We start from the raw sequence: 23,513 nt of genomic DNA on the forward strand, positions 1-23,513 counted from the left end.
TGTGGCTGTTACTTGGTGTGGCCGTTACTCGGTGTGGCCGTTACTCGGTGTGGCTGTTACTCAGTGTGGCTGTTAGTCAGTGTGGCTGTTAGTCAGTGTGGCCGTTACTCGGTGTGGCCGTTACTCAGTGTGGCCGTTACTCAGTGTGGCCGTTACTCGGTGTGGCTTTTACTCAGTGTGGCTGTTAGTCAGTGTGGCCGTTACTCGGTGTGGCTTTTACTCAGTGTGGCAGTTTCTCTCTGCCCTGGAAAGCCTCACAGAGCCGGTTGGAGTGCGTTGGCTCTCTGCCCGGTCTATAGATGTGAGCATACGCCCACTTCCATGGAAAGCCAACACACCCGCAGTCTGTCTGAGGAGCAGCCGAACGCACCGACTGGATTAATGAGCCGCAGAGACAGAAAGACAAGATGAATGGTGAGTTTCAGCTTTTATGATGAAACATGTCGGTGTTTGAGGGAATTCAGCTCAAATTAAGATCTGTCTCCGACAGCCTTACATGGAGTTAAGCTCCTCCACTGTTTACTTAACTTAGTCTAAGACTTCATTAAGCTGTGTTTGTTCATGAGCAACCACATGAAACTGATGGTTAACTGCTTGTGTGTCAGACATGGAGGAGGAATCAGAGCTGGTTTTATAAAGCTGAAAAAGATGAGATAAAACACACCAGAAAGACAGAAAAAACCTCCACAAACAACTGATAGAATTATAGCCTCAGCCCGCAGTATGCAGACAGAGACGAATGACAAAAGGATGAGAAAACTACCACTTCAGAAAGGAAATGATCAGAGTGACACGAAATCATTGCTTCAAGAAACACAAAATATCGGAAACACGACAACAGCAGCAGCGGAGACACAACAAGTTCAAAAAGTAGAGATGGAGAGACACGAGGAGACAGAAAGCTTCCAAAGACACACAGAAAGGAGTCAGAAAATGAGCAAAACTCACACAGAGAGACAAAAAGTCACAACAAAAAGACCAAAAATGACTTTATGGAGGCACAAAATGACCAAAAACTGTAAAAGAAGCAGTACGAGAATCTGACAGACACACAGCAAACACAAAAAGACAAAAAGTCATGACAAAAAGACCAAAAATGACTTTACGAGGTACAAAATGACCACGAAATGTAACAAAAATTACTTTAAGGAGCCACAAAATGACCACGAAATGTAACAAAAATTACTTTAAGGAGCCACAAAATGACCACGAACTTCAACAAAAATGACTTAAAGGAGCCACAAAATGATCACGAACTGTAACAAAAATGACTTAAAGGAGGCACAAAATGATCACGAACTGTAACAAAAATGACTTAAAGGAGGCACAAAATGACCACGAACTTCAACAAAAATGACTTAAAGGAGGCACAAAATGATCACGAACTGTAACAAAAATGACTTTATGGAGGCACAAAATGACCACGAACTTCAACAAAAATTACTTAAAGGAGCCACAAAATGATCACGAACTGTAACAAAAATGACTTTATGGAGGCACAAAATGATCACGAACTGTAACAAAAATGACTTTATGGAGCCACAAAATGATCACGAACTGTAACAAAAATGACTTTAAGGAGGCACAAAATGATCACGAACTGTAACAAAAATGACTTAAAGGAGGCACAAAATGACCACGAACTTCAACAAAAATGACTTTAAGGAGGCACAAAATGATCACGAACTGTAACAAAAATGACTTTATGGAGGCACAAAATGATCACGAACTGTAACAAAAATGACTTTATGGAGCCACAAAATGATCACGAACTGTAACAAAAATGACTTTAAGGAGCCACAAAATGATCACGAACTGTAACAAAAATGACTTAAAGGAGGCACAAAATGACCACGAACTGTAACAAAAATGACTTAAAGGAGGCACAAAATGACCACCAACTGTAACAAAAATTACTTTAAGGAGGCACAAAATGACCACCAACTTTAACAAAAATGACTTTAAGGAGGCACAAAATTGCTCAAGTTTTTGTATGCTCAAGTAGTTGTGACAACATCATTCTTCACAAAACAAACTATTGGCAGCGAGAGCCGGTAAGATTGGTGCTAGAAATTGGTCCGCGGCTGCCAAACTTTCAAACCAGGAAGCACGAATGGCTGCGGGTAATAACATATAATCGTAAGGTTGGTTTTACTCCCGGGCTGCACGGTGGTGTGGTGGTTAGCACTGTTGCCTCACAGCAAGAAGGTTCCAGGTTCAACACCCAGCTGGGGCCTTTCTGTGTGGAGTTTGCATGTTCTCCCCGTGTATGCGTGGGTTCTCTCCAGGTACTCCGGCTTCCTCCCACTGTCCAAAAAATCATGCATGTTAGGTTGATTGGCATCTCTAAATTGTCCTTAGGAGTGAGTGTGAGCGTGCATGGTTGTTTGTCTCGTTTGTCTCTGTGTGGCCCTGCGATGGACTGGCGGCCTGTCCAGGGTGTACCCCGCCTCTCGCCCATTGACCGCTGGGATAGGCTCCAGCCCCCCCGCGACCCGACCGACGGATTCAGCGGTATAGATAATGGATGGATGGTTTTACTCCCTAAATCTCTCTATCAACGTAGATATTTGCATCGATAAATTGATGTGCTTTGAGTGTTTATTGAATTGGGCAAGACTGTTTTCTTGTGGCAGGCTACCAAAAGTCGATCACTTGCGCTAGCTTAGCAACAGCGACCAGTGGTTTCACAAGGGCTGCATGGAATTAAAAAAAAACAAACATCTGTACACATTTCTTACACTCTGGTTGACTCGGAAATGAGGTCTAATGTCAAAAATTCCTGAGTATCGCTTTAAGGACGCACAAAATGACCACCAACTGTAACAAAAATGACTTTAAGGAGGCACAAAATGACCACAAACTGTAACAAAAATGACTTTAAGGAGGCACAAAATGACCACCAACTTTAACAACAAAATACTTTAAGGAGGCACAAAATGACCACCAACTGTAAAAGAAGCAGAATTAGAGTCTGACAGACGTAAAACAAACACAAAGAGACAACCAGAAAATAAATTCAGATTAAAAAAGGCTGATTGTTGGCTGTGTCCGTCCGTGCTGCTGGACTCATGTTGGGTCACTGAGGTCCAACATTAGAGTAAACTGTCCCCCGCCATGCGGGATGTTGCACAAATCAGTGGAGGGGTCAGAGGTCACGCAAACATTCACAAATGGATGGTTTTTCCACGGAACCCTTCACAGAACTGCAGCTGACTCACAGCTGTTTACATCAGAAAACATGTTGGTGTTCATGTGGCTGGGTTAGCGGTTTGCTGCTCAGCACAGAGGCCGCAGCGCCGCCTTTCACATGGAAATCAGCCTCTGACACCACGTCACATCCACTCATTTCCATGTCTTCAGATAAGCAGGCAGTTATGAAACAGCTATTCAAATACACATTCCAGGAACAGAGGCCCTCACACCTGTGAACAGGGGAGTTTTGTTCAGATCAGACCAACTGGTTTGATCTGGTTACATGCACACACACATGCACTGTCTGTTTCCTGGTTTTGTGGTTTAACCTGGTTGTTAAAGTTCAGTCAGAGCTGCAGAAATGTTTTCATCCGTCAGAGCTACAATGATTTCACTCTTCTCGTATATTAGAGAGCGAACAACAAAAATAACCTTCAGGATTTATACTGTATATAAACACTTGAACTGGGTGTCCAGCAGTCCATCACAGGGCCACACAGAGACAAACGAGACAAACAACCATACACACTCACACTCACTCCTAAGGACCAATTAACCCAACATGCATGTTTTTGGACAGTGGGAGGAAGCCGGAGTACCCTTTAAAAATAACTTCATATGTACAAAATAATATATTACAAATATCAATATATAAACTCAAATCAGAAATCAAAATATTAATAATATTAATATAAACATTAACATTCTGTAACAATTGTGACCATCAAAAAATAACCATTCATCAGGGTTGCTGATCCATTTTATTGTTTGGCTTTTCTTGGTCTCTTTTTCTTTTCTTTTTGGCTTTAATGTCCATATCCAAAGTGTCTCTCTTCAATTTCCAACTCATAGAGTACAGTCCCCTCCCAAAGGCTACCAGGCACACACACACCACCAGGCACAAAAAACCCCAGAAGATATCAGTGTGTGCATATCTAATCATCACATCGTAAAGAACTGTTATCGCGGGTTGTGGCAGACTTGAGCCGGGGGCTCGTACTTGTAGCACGGCTCTTGGTCGTTCATTTTTATGCACATAATGGAAGGGAGGGTACCATCGAGTGAAAGCCTATTTCTTGTGTCGGCCTTGTTAAGACCAACAACAGAGAAGACGCGTTCAGCGTCGGCGTTGGAATGTGGCATACAATCAGATTTGGCCTCGGCAGACCGACGTCACTGACGTACCGACTGACGTAATGACAAGCCGTTTCCAGCGAATCATCGATCAGAGAGGGATTAGACGCTCTGCTGCGGTCCAATCGTTAGTTTAAGCATTCGGAAATTATAGAACGAGAGTGAAAAAAAATCAACACAGAAAGAAAAAATGAGTGTGAGAGCGTGACACGGCAAATGTGTTAGAGTTGGCAACCCTGACTAACCAGTAAAGTAAGAACCACCTGATCGCTGCCCTTTAAGATACGTTTAAGATATAAACATTCTAACTCTCTCCTCTTTCATGGAAGTTGTACTTCAAGTTTGTGGTATTCTGCTGAGCATTGTACTTTTAAACCACATCCGTCGATATGATGGACAGAACACACTTTCTCTGAAACAGCGGTTAGAAGGCGCCGACCGCATAATCCAGAGATACTCACTATTGTTTTCAGCAGAGCCACATTGGCAGCAAAATCAAGGGCAGAGCCACTTTTAGGACAACATCCTAAAGTCCCCTTTTGCAAATATGCATTTCCACATATAAAACATCCCAGAAAAAAGAAACGACACAGCCAATACATTTTCAATTCAGACCACATTCACCTTAATACTGGGATGAGCGGCAGCTGGCGTGCATGTGCTCGACTTTCTTCATGTTGTATTTGTAGTTTGTTGTTGTAATCATAGTGAGACATTCAGGATGAGCATGGTTTCTGCGCTGGTTTCTGTGCTGGTTTCTGTGCTGGTTTCTGTGCTGGTTTCTGTGCTGGTTTCTGTGCTGGTTTCTGTGCTGGTTTCTGTGCTGGTTTCTGTGCTGGTTTCTGTGCTGGTTTCTGTGCTGGTTTCTGTGCTGGTTTCTGTGCTGGTTTCTCTGCTGGTTTCTGTGCTGGTTTCTGTGCTGGTTTCTGTGCTGGTTTCTGTGCTGGTTTCTGTAATGGTTTCTGCGCTGGTTTCTGTGCTGGTTTCTGTGCTGGTTTCTGTGCTGGTTTCTGCGCTGGTTTCTGTGCTGGTTTCTGTGCTGGTGTTTGTGCTGGTTTCTGTGCTGGTTTCTGTGCTGGTTTCTGTGCTGGTTTTTGTGCTGGTTTCTGTGCTGGTTTCTGCGCTGGTTTCTGTGCTGGTTTTTGTGCTGGTTTCTGTGCTGGTTTCTGCGCTGGTTTCTGTGCTGGTTTCTGCGCTGGTTTTTGTGCTGGTTTCTGTGCTGGTTTCTGTGCTGGTTTCTGTGCTGGTTTCTGTGCTGGTTTTTGTGCTGGTTTCTGTGCTGGTTTCTGTGCTGGTTTCTGTGCTGGTTTCTGTGCTGGTTTCTGTGCTGGTGTTTGTGCTGGTTTCTGTGCTGGTTTCTGTGCTGGTTTCTGTGCTGGTTTTTGTGCTGGTTTCTGTGCTGGTTTCTGCGCTGGTTTCTGTGCTGGTTTCTGTGCTGGTTTCTGTGCTGGTTTCTGTGCTGGTTTTTGTGCTGGTTTCTGTGCTGGTTTCTGTGCTGGTTTTTGTGCTGGTTTCTGTGCTGGTTTCTGCGCTGGTTTTTGTGCTGGTTTCTGTGCTGGTTTCTGTGCTGGTTTCTGTGCTGGTTTTTGTGCTGGTTTCTGCGCTGGTTTCTGTGCTGGTTTCTGTGCTGGTTTTTGTGCTGGTTTCCGTGCTGGTTTCTGTGCTGGTTTCTGTGCTGGTTTCTGTGCTGGTTTCTGTACTGGTTTCTGTGCTGGTTTCTGTGCTGTGCTGGTTTTTGTGCTGGTTTCTGTGCTGGTTTCTGTGCTGGTTTCTGTGCTGGTTTCTGTGCTGGTTTCTGTGCTGGTTTCTGTGCTGGTTTCTGTGCTGGTTTCTGTGCTGGTTTCTGTGCTGGTTTTTGTGCTGGTTTTTGTGCTGGTTTCTGTGCTGGTTTCTGCGCTGGTTTTTGTGCTGGTTTCTGTGCTGGTTTCTGTGCTGGTTTCTGTGCTGGTTTTTGTGCTGGTTTCTGTGCTGGTTTCTGTGCTGGTTTCTCTGCTGGTTTCTGTGCTGGTTTCTGTGCTGGTTTCTGTGCTGGTTTCTGTGCTGGTTTCTGTGCTGGTTTCTGTGCTGGTTTCTCTGCTGGTTTCTGTGCTGGTTTCTGTGCTGGTTTCTGTGCTGGTTTCTGTAATGGTTTCTGCGCTGGTTTCTGTGCTGGTTTCTGTGCTGGTTTCTGTGCTGGTTTCTGCGCTGGTTTCTGTGCTGGTTTCTGTGCTGGTTTCTGTGCTGGTTTCTGTGCTGGTTTTTGTGCTGGTTTCTGTGCTGGTTTCTGCGCTGGTTTCTGTGCTGGTTTCTGTGCTGGTTTCTGCGCTGGTTTCTGTGCTGGTTTCTGTGCTGGTTTCTGTGCTGGTTTTTGTGCTGGTTTCTGTGCTGGTTTCTGCGCTGGTTTTTGTGCTGGTTTTTGTGCTGGTTTCTGCGCTGGTTTCTGTGCTGGTTTCTGTGCTGGTTTTTGTGCTGGTTTCCGTGCTGGTTTCTGTGCTGGTTTCTGTGCTGGTTTCTGTGCTGGTTTCTGTACTGGTTTCTGTGCTGGTTTCTGTGCTGTGCTGGTTTTTGTGCTGGTTTCTGTACTGGTTTCTGTGCTGGTTTCTGTGCTGGTTTCTGTGCTGGTTTCTGTGCTGGTTTCTGTGCTGGTTTCTGTGCTGGTTTCTGTGCTGGTTTTTGTGCTGGTTTTTGTGCTGGTTTCTGTGCTGGTTTCTGCGCTGGTTTTTGTGCTGGTTTCTGTGCTGGTTTCTGTGCTGGTTTCTGTGCTGGTTTTTGTGCTGGTTTCTGCGCTGGTTTCTGTGCTGGTTTCTGTGCTGGTTTTTGTGCTGGTTTCTGTGCTGGTTTCTGTGCTGGTTTTTGTGCTGGTTTCTGTGCTGGTTTCCGTGCTTGTTTCTGTGCTGGTTTCTGTGCTGGTTTCTGTGCTGGTTTCTGTGCTGGTTTCTGTGCTGGTTTCTGTGCTGGTTTCCGTGCTTGTTTTTGTGCTGGTTTCTGTGCTGGTTTCTGTGCTGGTTTTTGCCCTTTTTTAATTAAAAACCGATCCATTGTACCTGCATCTCGCGCTGGCTAGAGGAGCTAGAGTGCTCTGCGGTTTAAGCGGGCTGCGTTGCCAGGTTTAACAGAGCCCCGTTTAGGAAACACCATTAAGCCTTAATTAACACTTAATAAAAAAATCCTTAATTCTGTGCAGTATTCGCTGTGTGTTATTTGAAAAAATGTATTGTTATTGTTACCATATTGTTATAAGCTACTATGCGAGTGCGAGCCGCCAATTAAAGCTTGAGGAGCCGCGCAGTGAGTATCTCTGTCATAAACAAAAGGTCATTAAAACATTAATAAAAAGATATAAAAACAAAAGACGTGACATGACATGGCAAAAAAAATAAATAAACTTAGCTGTTAGCCATGGCGTGGCAAGAAAGTGGAGCCTGGGAACTAAATACTAAACTGGGAGTGATTGACAAATGAATGCATCTGGGGACAATGAGTGCATCTGGGGACAATGAGTGCATCTGGGGACAATGAGTGCAGCTGGGGACAATGAGTGCAGCTGGGGACAATGCAGCTGGGGACAATGAGGGCAGCTGGGGACAATAAGTGCAACTGGGGACAATGATTGCAGCTGGGGACAATAAGTGCAGCTGGGGACAATTAATGCAGCTGGAGACAATGAGTACAGCTGGGGACAATGAGTGCAAATGGGGACAATGAGTAGAGCTTGGGACAATGAATTTAGCTGGGGACAATGAGTGTATCTGGGGACAATGAATGCAGCTGGGGACAATAAGTGCAGCTGGGGAAAATTAATGAAGCTGGGGACAATGAGTGCAGCTGGGGACAATGAATGCAGCTGAGGACAATGATTGCACCTGGGGACAATGAGTGCAGCTGGGGACAATGAGTGCAGCTGGGGACAATGAGTGCATCTGGGGACAATGAATGCAGCTGGGGACAATGAGTAAATCTGAGGACAAAGAGTGCAGCTGGGGACAATGAGTGCACCTGGGGACAATTAGTGCAGCTGGGGACAATTAGTGCAGCTGGGGACAATGAGTGTATCTGGGGACAATGAATGCAACTGGGGACAATGAGTGTATCTGGGGAAAATGAATGCAGCTGGGGACAATGAGTACAGCTGGGGACAATGAGTGCAGCTGGGGACAATTAATGCAGCTGGGGACAATGAGGGCAGCTGGGGACAATAAGGGCAGCTGGGGATAATGATTGCAGCTGGGGACAATGAATGCAGCTGGGGACAATAAGTGCAGCTGGGGACAATGAATGCAGCTGAGGACAATAAGTGCAGCTGGGGACAATGAGTGTATCTGGGGACAATGAATGCAACTGGGGACAATGAGTATATCTGGGGAAAATTAATGCAGCTGGGGACAATGAGTACAGCTGGGGACAATGAGTGCATCTGGGGACAATGAGGGCAGCTGGGGACAAGAAGTGCTGCTGGGGACAATGAATGCAGCTGAGGACAATGATTGCACCTGGGGACAATGAGTGCAGCTGGGGACAATGAGTGCATCTGGGGACAATGAATGCAGCTGGGGACAATGAGTAAATCTGAGGACAAAGAGTGCAGCTGGGGACAATGAGTGCACCTGGGGACAATTAGTGCAGCTGGGGACAATGAGTGTATCTGGGGACAATGAATGCAACTGGGGACAATGAGTGTATCTGGGGACAATGAATGCAGCTGGGGACAATGAGTACAGCTGGGGACAATGAGTGCAGCTGGGGACAATTAATGCAGCTGGGGACAATGAGGGCAGCTGGGGACAATAAGTGCAGCTGGGGATAATGATTGCAGCTGGGGACAATGAATGCAGCTGGGGACAATAAGTGCAGCTGGGGACAATGAATGCAGCTGAGGACAATAAGTGCAGCTGGGGACAATGAGTGTATATGGGGACAATGAATGCAACTGGGGACAATGAGTATATCTGGGGACAATGAATGCAGCTGGGGACAATAAGTGCAGCTGGGGACAATTAATGCAGCTGGGGACAATGAGTACAGCTGGGGACAATGAGTGCAGCTGGGGACAATGATTGCAGCTGGGGACAATGAATGCAGCTGGGGACAATAAGTGCAGCTGGGGACAATGAATGCAGCTGAGGACAATGATTGCACCTGGGGACAATTAATGCATCTGGGGACAACGAGTGTATTTGGGGACAATGATTGCACCTGGGGACAATTAATGCAGCTGGGGACAATGAGTGCAGCTGGGGACAATGAGTGTATCTGGGGACAATGAGTGCAGCTGGGGGCAATGAGTTCAGCTGGGGACAATGAGTGCAGCTGGGACAATGAGTACAGCTGGGGACAATGAATGCAGCTGGGGACATTGAGTGCATCTGGGGACAATGAGTGCAGCTGGGGACAATGAATGTAGCTCGGGACAATGAGTTTTGCTGGGGACAATGAATGCATCTGGGGACAATGAATGCAGCTGGGGACAACGAGTACAGCTTGGGACAATGATTGCACCTGGGGACAATTAATGCAGCTGGGGACAATGAGTGCAGCTGGGGACAATAAGTGCAGCTGGGGACAGTGAGTGTATCTGGGGACAATGAATGCAGCTGGGGACAATTAATGCAGCCCGGGACAATGTTTGCAGCTGGGGACAATAATTGCAGCTGGGGACAATAAGTGCATCTGGGGACAATGAGTGCAGCTGGGGACAATAAGTGCAGCTGGGGACAATGAGTGCTGCTGGGGACAATGAGTGCAGCTGGGGACAATAAGTGCAGCTGGGGACAATGAGTGCTGCTGGGGACAATGAGTGCATCTGGGGACAATGAGTGCAGCTGGGGAAAATGAATGTAGCTCAGGACAATGAGTTTAGCTGGAGACAATGAATGCAGCTGAAACAATGAGTGCATCTGGGGACAATGGATGGAGCTGGGGACAATGAGTACAGCTTGGGACAATGAATGCATCTGGGGACAATAAGTGCAGCTGGGGACAATGAGTGCAGCTGGGGACAATGAGTGCAGCTGGGGACAATGAGTGCTGCTGGGGACAATGAGTGCATCTGGGGACAATGAGTGCAGCTGGGGACAATGAGTGCTGCTGGGGACAATGATTGCATCTGGGGACAATGAGTGCAGCTGGGGACAATGAGTGCAGCTGGGGACAATGAGTTTTGCTGGGGACAATGAATGCAGCTGAAACAATGAGTGCATCTGGGGACAATGAATGCAGCTGGGGACAACGAGTACAGCTTGGGACAATGATTGCACCTGGGGAAAATTAATGCAGCTGGGGACAATGAGTGCAGCTGGGGACAATAAGTGCAGTTGGGGACATTGAGTGCACCTGGGGACAATGAGTGCAGTTGGGGACAATTAATGCAGCTGGGGACAATGAGTGCAGCTGGGGACAATGAGTGCAGCTGGGGACAATGAGTGCAGCTGGGGACAATGAGTGCAGCTGGGGAAAATGAGTGCAGCTGGGGACAATGAGTGCAGCTGGGGACAATGATTGCAGCTGGGGACAATTAATGCAGCCCGGGACAATGAGTGCAGCTGGGGACAATAAGTGTATCTGGGGACAATGATTGCACCTGGGGACAATTAATGCAGCTGGGGAAAATGAGTGCGGCTGGGGACAATTAATGTGGCTTGGGACAATGAGTTTAGCTGGGGACAATGAATGCAGCTGGGGACAATGAGTGCATCTGGGGACAATGGATGCAGCTGGGGACAATGAGTACAGCTTGGGACAATGAATGCATCTGGGGACAATAAGTGCAGCTGGGGACAATGAGTGTATCTGGGGACAATGAGTGCAGCTGGGGACAATAAGTGTATCTGGGGACAATGAGTGCATCTGGGGACAATGGATGCAGCTGGGGACAATGAGTACAGCTTGGGACAATGAATGCATCTGGGGACAATAAGTGCAGCTGGGGACAATGAGTGTATCTGGGGACAATGAGTGCAGCTGGGGACATTGAGTGCAGCTGGGGACATTGAGTGCAGCTGGGGACAATGAATGTAGCTCGGGACAATGAGTTTAGCTGGGGACAATGAATGCAGCTGAAACAATTAGTGCATCTGGGGACAATGAATTCAGCTGGGGACAATGAGTACAGCTTTGGACAATGAGTGCATCTGGGGACATTAAGTGCAGCTGGGGACAATGATTGCAGCTGGGGACAATGAGTGCAGCTGGGGACAATGAGTGCAGCTGGGGACAATGAGTGCAGCTGGGGACAATGAGTGCTGCTGGGTACAATGAATGCAGCTAGGGACAATGAGTTCAGCTGGGGACAATTAATGCAGCAGGGGACATTAAGTGCAGCTGGGGACAATGAGTGTATCTGGGGACAATGATTGAATCTGGGGACAATGAGTGCAGCTGGGGACAATGAGTGCAGCTGGGGACAATGAGTGCAGCTGGGGACAATGAGTGCAGCTGGGGACAATGAATGCAGCTGGGGACAATGAGTGCAGCTGGGGACAATGAATGCAGCTGGGGACAATGAGTGCATCTGGGGGCAACGAGTGCAGTTGGGGACAATGAATTTAGCTCGGGACAATGAGTTTAGCTGGGGACAATGAATGCAGCTGGGGACAATGAGTACAGCTTGGGACAATGATTGTAGCTGGGGACAATGAGTGCAGCTGGGGACAATGATTGAACTTGGGGACAATGAGTGTATCTGGGGACAATGAGTGCAGCTGGGGACAATGAGTGCAGCTGGGTACAATAAATGCTGCTGGGGACAATGAATGCAGCTGGGGACAATTAATTCAGCTGGAGACAATGAATGCAGCAGGGGATAATGAGTGCATCTGGGGACAATGAGTGCAGCTGGGGACAATGAGTGCAGCTGGAGACAATGAATGCAGCTGGGTACAATGAATGCTGCTGGGGACAATGAATGCAGCTGGGGACAATTAATGCAGCTGGGGACAATTAATGCAGCTGGGGACAATTAATTCAGCTGGGGACAATGAATGCAGCAGGGGACAATGAGTGCAGCTGGGGACAATGAGTGCAGCTGATTTGAGTGAAACTAATGAACTGTACATGGGAAGTGAGGGGAAAACCCATGGCAAAACTAAAACTAAACATGAACTCAAAATCCAAGACATGAAACAACCTAACACATTATAAAACATAAGACTAAAAACATGGACGTGGCAGAGCCCCCCCCCCCCCCTCCCTCCATTAAGGGATGGATTCCAGACAACCCAAAAAGTGGTTGGGAGGGAGGGGCTCGAAACCAGAGACGGTCTGGCGGATGGCCAGACTTCCGGAGACGTGGAAGCAGGAACCCTACGGGCGGACGGGCGGTAAACCCCATGGACGTGACAGCGTCTTATTTCCTGCGTCTTATTTAATGCGTCTTATTTCCTGCGTCTTATTTACTACTTTTTATTTACTACTTATTATTTACTGCGTCTTATTTACTATATCGTATTTAATGAGGGGAAATGTTTTTAAAGGTGCATCTTTTCTTTCTTTCATAGAGCTCCTGAAAACAACTGCCGTCAATACCAGCAGCAACACGACAGTGAATGGGTCCACGTTCCATTGTTCCCATCGCGACGATGATTTCAAGTACCGCGCCTACACCTTCACCTACCTGCTGGTGTTCCCTGTGGCGTTCCTCTGCAACGTGGGAGCTCTGCTGATCTTCTTCTGCAGCCGCAGGTCTGAACTCAGTCGGGTTGTTTAACGTTGGAACACAGATGTACACAGATACGTCTCTTTGGACATTGTTCTCAGAAGGGTGTCCACCACATGTTGGGTGCATGTGGAGGACATTGTTCTCAGAAGGGTGTCCACCACATGTTGGGTTCATGGAGAGGACATTGTTCTCTGAAGGGTGTCCACCACATGTTGGGTTCATGGAGAGGACATTGTTCTCTGAAGGGTGTCCACCACATGTTGGGTTCATGGAGAGGACATTGTTCTCTGATGGGTGTCCACCACATGTTGGGTTCATGGAGAGGACATTGTTCTCTGAAGGGTGTCCACCACATGTTGGGTTCATGGAGAGGACATTGTTCTCTGAAGGGTGTCCACCACATGTTGGGTTCATGGAGAGGACATTGTTCTCTGAAGGGTGTCCACCACATGTTGGGTTCATGGAGAGGACATTGTTCTCTGAAGGGTGTCCACCACATGTTGGGTTCATGGAGAGGACATTGTTCTCTGAAGGGTGTCCACCACATGTTGGGTTCATGGAGAGGACATTGTTCTCTGAAGGGTGTCCACCACATGTTGGGTGCATGTGGAGGACATTGTTCTCAGAAGGGTGTCCACCACATGTTGGGTTCATGGAGAGGACATTGTTCTCTGAAGGGTGTCCACCACATGTTGGGTTCATGGAGAGGACATTGTTCTCTGAAGGGTGTCCACCACATGTTGGGTTCATGGAGAGGACATTGTTCTCTGAAGGGTGTCCACCACATGTTGGGTTCATGGAGAGGACATTGTTCTCTGAAGGGTGTCCACCACATGTTGGGTTCATGGAGAGGACATTGTTCTCTGAAGGGTGTCCACCACATGTTGGGTGCATGTGGAGGACATTGTTCTCAGAAGGGTGTCCACCACATGTTGGGTTCATGGAGAGGACATTGTTCTCTGAAGGGTGTCCACCACATGTTGGGTTCATGGAGAGGACATTGTTCTCTGAAGGGTGTCCACCACATGTTGGGTTCATGGAGAGGACATTGTTCTCTGAAGGGTGTCCACCACATGTTGGGTTCATGGAGAGGACATTGTTCTCTGAAGGGTGTCCACCACATGTTGGGTTCATGGAGAGGACATTGTTCTCTGATGGGTGTCCACCACATGTTGGGTTCATGGAGAGGACATTGTTCTCTGAAGGGTGTCCACCACATGTTGGGTTCATGGAGAGGACATTGTTCTCTGAAGGGTGTCCACCACATGTTGGGTGCATGTGGAGGACATTGTTCTCAGAAGGGTGTCCACCACATGTTGGGTTCATGGAGAGGACATTGTTCTCAGAAGGGTGTCCACCACATGTTGGGTTCATGGAGAGGACATTGTTCTCTGAAGGGCGTCCACCACATGTTGGGTTCATGGAGAGGACATTGTTCTCAGAAGGGCGTCCACCACATGTTGGGTTCATGGAGAGGACATTGTTCTCAGAAGGGTGTCCACCACATGTTGGGTTCATGGAGAGGACATTGTTCTCAGAAGGGTGTCCACCACATGTTGGGTTCATGGAGAGGACATTGTTCTCTGAAGGGTGTCCACCACATGTTGGGTTCATGGAGAGGACATTGTTCTCTGAAGGGTGTCCACCACATGTTGGGTTCATGGAGAGGACATTGTTCTCTGAAGGGTGTCCACCACATGTTGGGTTCATGGAGAGGACATTGTTCTCAGAAGGGTGTCCACCACATGTTGGGTTCATGGAGAGGACATTGTTCTCTGAAGGGTGTCCACCACATGTTGGGTGCATGTGGAGGACATTGTTCTCAGAAGGGTGTCCACCACATGTTGGGTTCATGGAGAGGACATTGTTCTCTGAAGGGTGTCCACCACATGTTGGGTGCATGTGGAGGACATTGTTCTCAGAAGGGTGTCCACCACATGTTGGGTTCATGGAGAGGACATTGTTCTCTGAAGGGTGTCCACCACATGTTGGGTTCATGGAGAGGACATTGTTCTCTGAAGGGTGTCCACCACATGTTGGGTTCATGGAGAGGACATTGTTCTCTGAAGGGTGTCCACCACATGTTGGGTTCATGGAGAGGACATTGTTCTCTGAAGGGTGTCCACCACATGTTGGGTTCATGGAGAGGACATTGTTCTCTGAAGGGTGTCCACCACATGTTGGGTTCATGTGGAGGACATTGTTCTCAGAAGGGTGTCCACCACATGTTGGGTTCATGGAGAGGATATTGTTCTCTGAAGGGTGTCCACCACATGTTGGGTGCATGTGGAGGACATTGTTCTCAGAAGGGTGTCCACCACATGTTGGGTTCATGGAGAGGACATTGTTCTCTGAAGGGTGTCCACCACATGTTGGGTGCATGTGGAGGACATTGTTCTCAGAAGGGTGTCCACCACATGTTGGGTTCATGGAGAGGACATTGTTCTCTGAAGGGTGTCCACCACATGTTGGGTTCATGGTGAGGACATTGTTCTCTGAAGGGTGTCCACCACATGTTGGGTTCATGGAGAGGACATTGTTCTCTGAAGGGCGTCCACCACATGTTGGGTTCATGGAGAGGACATTGTTCTCAGAAGGGCGTCCACCACATGTTGGGTTCATGGAGAGGACATTGTTCTCTGAAGGGTGTCCACCACATGTTGGGTTCATGGAGAGGACATTGTTCTCAGAAGGGTGTCCACCACATGTTGGGTTCATGGAGAGGACATTGTTCTCTGAAGGGTGTCCACCACATGTTGGGTGCATGTGGAGGACATTGTTCTCAGAAGGGTGTCCACCACATGTTGGGTTCATGGAGAGGACATTGTTCTCTGAAGGGTGTCCACCACATGTTGGGTGCATGTGGAGGACATTGTTCTCAGAAGGGTGTCCACCACATGTTGGGTTCATGGAGAGGACATTGTTCTCTGAAGGGTGTCCACCACATGTTGGGTTCATGGAGAGGACATTGTTCTCTGAAGGGTGTCCACCACATGTTGGGTTCATGGAGAGGACATTGTTCTCTGAAGGGTGTCCACCACATGTTGGGTTCATGGAGAGGACATTGTTCTCTGAAGGGTGTCCACCACATGTTGGGTTCATGGAGAGGACATTGTTCTCTGAAGGGTGTCCACCACATGTTGGGTTCATGGAGAGGACATTGTTCTCTGAAGGGTGTCCACCACATGTTGGGTTCATGGTGAGGACATTGTTCTCTGAAGGGTGTCCACCACATGTTGGGTTCATGGAGAGGACATTGTTCTCTGAAGGGTGTCCACTGCAGCGCTGATGCTGGAGATGAGCAGCCGCTCTCAGGGCAGCTTTCAGCTCGCTCTGAAGGTATTTGTTGGAGGTTGATAACGTGTCAGGACTCGTCTTTGGAACTCAAAAGTCGCTGTTTCTCTTTTTGGTTTTCCTGAGATGCTGGAACAGGAAATGACTTGACAGTTGGTCCGTAAATAAGCAGAGAATCTGAGGGCTGCTCTGCACCTCTGGAGCATTAAGATAAGATAATATGTACTTGACTGTTCCCAGGTTTTGGTCAGATGTCCTTCAAATGTGAAGATGGGAGGTTTTGGTAAAATTATCTTTTTGACCACTTCTTGAGCTTGTAAAATCAGATTAAGTCAACTTTCGTTTTTCATTTAGGCTCCAAGAGATTTTTGGTTATTGTTTTGTTCATGTTTTTTGTTGGAAATAAACTACATATATTTTTTAAGCAATCAAGTCGGACGTGTGTGCAAGAATCAAACCCCCTGTTGCCCCCCACGGCCTTTCTTAGAAAGTGTAGTTTGGAAACTTATGGCGCATTTCCACTAGCTCGTCACGGCTCAGCACGGCTCGGTTTGGTTGTGTTTCCATCACAACAGAGTATCACTTTGTGCCTCCTCGACGTGGGCGGGATCGTCGTAACTCGGCTGCGCGACCGGAACAACAACAACAACAACATAGGAGAAGGATAGCATGGAGGACATGGAGGCACTCGAGTTGCTGCTCACCCTGTGGCTAATGGCGCTTTTCCACTACCTCTACACGGCTCGTCACGGCTCGGTTTGGTTGTGTTTCCAATACACTTCGTCCCTACTGGACGTGGGCGGGGTGGTCGTAACACGGCTGCGCGTGCTGCTGCTCACCCTGTGGCTTTTTGTCACACACAAGGCAAGAGAAGAGAGCCAGAGAAGACTCCTGGCCACCAGACAAAACAGTGTTGAAAAGTACAGGAGAGTTTTGTACGAGCTTCAAAAAGACGACGTTTGGAGGTAAGCTAACGGTTGCTAACGCCAGCTTTTACTATCCGCGTTATGACGCTTCCAGTGACGCCCAGTCAGTGGAAGGCAGTCGGCTGACGTCACGCTTTAGTAACGCTTGGGCCCGCTTGGAACCAGGGCTGAGGTGGTACGGAAAATCGTCCCGGTTGCAGGTACGGCGTGCTAGTGGAAACACGCAATAGCGCGCCGAGCCGAAGCGAGCTGGTGGAAAAGCGCCATTAGAAGGCCGCGACAGAACCCTTTATTTCTTTTATCTCAGAGACTTTGGTTCTACTCTCCATGTGCTTTTAAAGGTTTTTTGAAGCTGAACTTTCTCTTCATCACAGAGTTAAAATGGCTGCTCCTCTGACTCCATCTTTATGTCCCTCACAGAAGGTCCGCCTCCTGCGTGGTCATGATAAACCTCGCCATATCAGACGGCAGCTTCTCCCTCACACTCCCACTGAGGCTGGCTTATTACATTGGGGGGGGGGAGTGGTACTTCCCTGATTGGCTGTGCCGGCTGTGTGTCTACGGCTTCTATGTCAACCTGTACAGCAGGTAATGCACACACACATGCACACACGTGCACACACACGTGCACCCGCAGTGACCTTCCTCCCTTCCTCCTCAGCATCCTCCTCCTCACCCTCCTGAGTCTGCTCCGCTGGATGGCCGTGGTGCAGCCCCTCCGCCATCGCACTCTGGCCACGCCCACTCGAACCTTATTGGTCTGTTTGGGTATCTGGGTGTTTGTGGGCGTGGCCTCGGCTCCCTTCCTCGCCCATGGGGTGAAGTTAAGGTGAGGCTGTGAAACTGCCACATTCTCAACTCTTTTTTCATTTAATGACCCTTTGTTCCACATGTTTACATGTGCCAGTGTAGCGTGGTGCAGAGTGCAGACTGCCTCCGCTACACATTTAATTTGTTGTATTTATTTTGTTCTGCAAAGAGAAAAAGTAGGTAAACTTATTTATTACAGTTCGCCACACACAGCTTCTTTCACATTCACGTGTGTGTTCTCGTTCTCTAATAACATCAGCACCAACATAGAAACAAATAATTATGTATGTTACATCACTATTCAAAAACCAGTTTCATCAAGTACATTCAATATCAACTTATTTCTGAAATACACAGTCAGTCAATCACGTCTCCCAAACATTGTCATATTAACCAAATTAATCATTTATTTATCTCTTAAACCATGAACTAAACATGAGCAGCGCGGGCTCTTAAGATCAGCTTCTATTCCTCTCCAGCTTCACGCGCGCTCGAGGTTGCTAGGCGACCAATGCTTCCACTGACCAGCCATACTAAGTACGTTACGTTCGCTGAACAAGTAACGTTCATAACCAAAATCACAAAGTCCAACTGGGATTATAAATGACCACATAAACATTGTCATGTTAACCAAATTAATTATGTATCCATTTTAAGTTATTTATTTCTTAAATCATAAACTACACATGAGCAGCGCAGATCGACTGCTATTCTCCAGCTTAACGGGCGCTCTAGGTTGCTAGGCAACCAACACTAACCACTGGCCAGCCATCCTCAGTACATTACGTTCGCTGAACAAGTAACGTTCATAAACAAAATCACATTAAGTCCAACCGGGATTATAAAATACCACATAGCATATTCACACATCAATTACACCCTTTGGTGCCCACACCAGCTGTTCCACATGTTTACATGTGCCAGCTGTTCTACGTGTTTACATGTGCCAGCTGTTCTACGTGTTTACATGTGCCAGCTGTTCTACGTGTTTACATGTGCCAGCTGTTCTACGTGTTTACATGTGCCAGCTGTTCCACGTGTTTACACGTGCCAGCTGTTCCACATGTTTACATGTGCCAGCTGTTCCACATGTGTACATGTGCCAGCTGTTCCACATGTTTACATGTGCCAGCTGTTCCACGTGTTTACATGTGCCAGCTGTTCCACATGTTTACATGTGCCAGCTGTTCCACATGTGTACATGTGCCAGCTGTTCCACATGTTTACATGTGCCAGCTGTTCCACGTGTTTACATGTGCCAGCTGTTCCACATGTTCACACGTGCCAGCTGTTCCACGTGTTTACACGTGCCAGCTGTTCCACATGTTTACATGTGCCAGCTGTTCCACATGTTTACATGTGTCAGCTGTTCCACATGTTCACATGTGCCAGCTGTTCCACATGTTTACATGTGCCAGCTGTTCCACATGTTTACACGTGCCAGCTGTTCCACATGTTTACACGTGCCAGCTGTTTCACATGTTTACACGTGCCAGCTGTTCCACATGTTTACATGTGCCAGCTGTTCTACATGTTTACACGTGCCAGCTGTTCCACATGTGTCAGCTGTTCCACATGTTTACACGTGCCAGCTGTTCCACATGTTTACATGTGCCAGCTGTTCCACATGTTTACATGTGCCAGCTGTTCCACATGTTTACACGTGCCAGCTGTTCCACATGTTTACACGTGCCAGCTGTTTCACATGTTTACAAGTGCCAGCTGTTCCACATGTTTACATGTGCCAGCTGTTCTACATGTTTACACGTGCCAGCTGTTCCACATGTTCACACGTGCCAGCTGTTCCACATGTTTACCTGTGCCAGCTGTTCCACATGTTTACATGTGCCAGCTGTTCCACATGTTTACACGTGCCAGCTGTTCCACATGTTTACATGTGTCAGCTGTTCCACATGTTCACATGTGCCAGCTGTTCCACATGTTCACATGTGCCAGCTGTTCCACATGTTTACACGTGTCAGCTGTTCCACATGTTTACACGTGCCAGCTGTTCCACATGTTTACATGTGTCAGCAGTTCTACATGTTTACACGTGCCAGCTGTTCCACATGTTTACATGTGCCAGCTGTTCCATATGTTTACATGTGCCAGCTGTTCCACATGTTTACATGTGCCAGCTGTTCCACATGTTTACACGTGCCAGCTGTTCCACGTGTTTACACGTGCCAGCTGTTCCACATGTTCACATGTGCCAGCTGTTCCACATGTTTACACGTGCCAGCTGTTCCACATGTTTACATGTGCCAGCTGTTCCACATGTTCACATGCGCCAGCTGTTCCACATGTTTACATGTGCCAGCTGTTCCACATGTTTACACGTGCCAGCTGTTCCACATGTTCACATGCGCCAGCTGTTCCACATGTTTACATGTGCCAGCTGTTCCACATGTTTACACGTGCCAGCTGTTCCACATGTTTACACGTGCCAGCTGTTCCACATGTTTACACGTGCCAGCTGTTCCACATGTTTACATGTGTCAGCTGTTCCACATGTTTACATGTGTCAGCTGTTCTACATGTTTACACGTGTCAGCTATTCCACATGTTCACATGTGCCAGCTGTTCCACATGTTTACACGTGTCAGCTGTTCCACATGTTTACACGTGCCAGCTGTTCCACATGTTTACACGTGCCAGCTGTTCCACATGTGTACATGTGTGGAAGCGTTTCTGTTCCATGTTGTACTGATGTGGCTGTAACCATCAGAGAATTACATGGTGACGTGTCTTCTTCTGGGCTTTGTCCTCAGGGGGGGGGTCCTTCGCTGCTTCGAGCCCTCCACCACGTCCTCGTGGTATCGCGTCCTCGTACTGAACTACGTGGGTCTGGTGCTGGGCTTCCTCCTGCCGTTCTTCACCATCATCGCGTGCTACAGCAGCATCATCCGCCGCCTGACGGCGTCCTCCGGGCCGCTCGGCGGCCACCAGACCAGCAGCTGCACCCGCAGCAGGAGGCGCTCCGTGCACCTGGTTACCATGGTGACGGCCACCTTCCTGCTCAGCTTCCTGCCCTACCACGTGATCCGGTCGGTGCACCTGCACGCCGTGTGCGGCCGGTGGAGCTGCGGCCTCACGCACACGCTGCAGCGCGCCGTGTCGGTGACGCTGTGTATGGCGGCGTCCAACAGCGTGGTCAACCCGCTGCTGTACTACTACTGCACCAGGACCTTCAGGGACCGGGCCAGGGACGCACAGTCCACCCTGTCCAGCAGGGGGGGGTCCATCAGGGGCAGCGTCATGAGGAGGAGGAACACCACCTGATGGAGGGGGGGGCGGGTCCTTCAGGGACAGGGTGAGGGCCCATGGACGGGCCCGTGACTCATTCAATTCAATTCAATTCAAATTCAAAAATACTTTATTTATCCCAGAGGGAAATTCAATGTTGATGTAACTCAATTAAATAGAGGAGTTATTATAGATGCTGCTGGCTGTGGGCAGGAAAGATTTCCTGTAGCGGTCCGTTTTGCATCCAAACTGAAGAAGCCTTTGACTGAAGAGACTCTGTTTTCCGATAACAGTCTCATGGAGAGGATGTTCAGGGTTGTCCATAATTCTCTTGATTTTATGCAAAATCCTTCTTTGCATTATTGTCTCCAGAGGTTCCACAGTCGTCCCCAGAACAGAACCAGCCTTCTTTATCAGGTTGTTGAGTCCTTTTAGGTCCCTGGTTTTGATGGGTCCATGGACGGTTTTTGGACAAATCCAATCAAAGTCCAGTAAAGTGGGAGGGGCCTACTTATTAACCACGCTCTGCAGGATCAGAGAAACGTCTGCATGGAGCCAGTTTGTCTGCAGGGTAACGGCGCCCCCTTCAGGCTGTGGATCTAAAGCAGCTCTGAGAGAGTCTGATCCCACTGCTGTCCTCAAACTTTTGGAAACTCCTCAACTGCTGCTGATCCGTCACACATCAGAGTCCTCAGAACTCTGTTTCCTAAAGAAGCTTCAGCAGGAACCTTCCACATCTGAGTCCTCAGAACTCTGTTTCCTAAAGAAGCTTCAGCAGGAACCTTCCACATCTGAGTCCTCAGAACTCTGTTTCCTAAAGAAGCTTCAGCAGGAACCTTCCACATCTGAGTCCTCAGAACTCTGTTTCCTAAAGAAGCTTCAGCAGGAACCTTCCACAGAGGAGTCCTCAGAACTCTGTTTCCTAAAGAAGCTTCAGCAGGAACCTTCCACATCAGAGTCCTCAGAACTCTGTTTCCTAAAGAAGCTTCAGCAGGAACCTTCCACATCTGAGTCCTCAGAACTCTGTTTCCTAAAGAAGCTTCAGCAGGAACCTTCCACAGAGGAGTCCTCAGAACTCTGTTTCCTAAAGAAGCTTCAGCAGGAACCTTCCACATCTGAGTCCTCAGAACTCTGTTTCCTAAAGAAGCTTCAGCAGGAACCTTCCACATCAGAGTCCTCAGAACTCTGTTTCCTAAAGAAGCTTCAGCAGGAACCTTCCACATCTGAGTCCTCAGAACTCTGTTTCCTAAAGAAGCTTCAGCAGGAACCTTCCACATCTGAGTCCTCAGAACTCTGTTTCCTAAAGAAGCTTCAGCAGGAACCTTCCACAGAGGAGTCCTCAGAACTCTGTTTCCTAAAGAAGCTTCAGCAGGAACCTTCCACATCAGAGTCCTCAGAACTCTGTTTCCTAAAGAAGCTTCAGCAGGAACCTTCCACATCTGAGTCCTCAGAACTCTGTTTCCTAAAGAAGCTTCAGCAGGAACCTTCCACATCTGAGTCCTCAGAACTCTGTTTCCTAAAGAAGCTTCAGCAGGAACCTTCCACATCAGAGTCCTCAGAACTCTGTTTCCTAAAGAAGCTTCAGCAGGAACCTTCCACATCTGAGTCCTCAGAACTCTGTTTCCTAAAGAAGCTTCAGCAGGAACCTTCCACATCTGAGTCCTCAGAACTCTGTTTCCTAAAGAAGCTTCAGCAGGAACCTTCCACAGAGGAGTCCTCAGAACTCTGTTTCCTAAAGAAGCTTCAGCAGGAACCTTCCACATCTGAGTCCTCAGAACTCTGTTTCCTAAAGAAGCTTCAGCAGGAACCTTCCACATCTGAGTCCTCAGAACTCTGTTTCCTAAAGAAGCTTCAGCAGGAACCTTCCACATCTGAGTCCTCAGAACTCTGTTTCCTAAAGAAGCTTCAGCAGGAACCTTCCACAGAGGAGTCCTCAGAACTCTGTTTCCTAAAGAAGCTTCAGCAGGAACCTTCCACATCTGAGTCCTCAGAACTCTGTTTCCTAAAGAAGCTTCAGCAGGAACCTTCCACATCAGAGTCCTCAGAACTCTGTTTCCTAAAGAAGCTTCAGCAGGAACCTTCCACATCTGAGTCCTCAGAACTCTGTTTCCTAAAGAAGCTTCAGCAGGAACCTTCCACATCTGAGTCCTCAGAACTCTGTTTCCTAAAGAAGCTTCAGCAGGAACCTTCCACATCAGAGTCCTCAGAACTCTGTTTCCTAAAGAAGCTTCAGCAGGAACCTTCCACAGAGGAGTCCTCAGAACTCTGTTTCCTAA

General features: G+C 47.9%; 1 protein-coding gene across 1 annotated transcript; it reads left to right on the top strand.

Moving 5' to 3' along the window:
• Positions 1–330: 330 nt before the first annotated feature.
• cysltr3 (cysteinyl leukotriene receptor 3) lies at positions 331–21,298 on the top strand. Its single transcript, XM_075451590.1, has 5 exons — positions 331–414; positions 12,801–12,984; positions 17,602–17,769; positions 17,843–18,010; positions 20,763–21,298. The coding sequence occupies exons 1-5, from the start codon at positions 408–410 to the stop codon at positions 21,271–21,273; spliced, it is 1,038 nt and encodes a 345-aa protein (XP_075307705.1). The 5' UTR covers positions 331–407; the 3' UTR covers positions 21,274–21,298.
• The last annotated feature ends 2,215 nt before the right edge of the window (positions 21,299–23,513 follow it).

Source organism: Odontesthes bonariensis, chromosome 19 (assembly GCF_027942865.1).
Source record: "Odontesthes bonariensis isolate fOdoBon6 chromosome 19, fOdoBon6.hap1, whole genome shotgun sequence".
NCBI classification, from domain to species: domain Eukaryota; kingdom Metazoa; phylum Chordata; class Actinopteri; order Atheriniformes; family Atherinopsidae; genus Odontesthes; species Odontesthes bonariensis.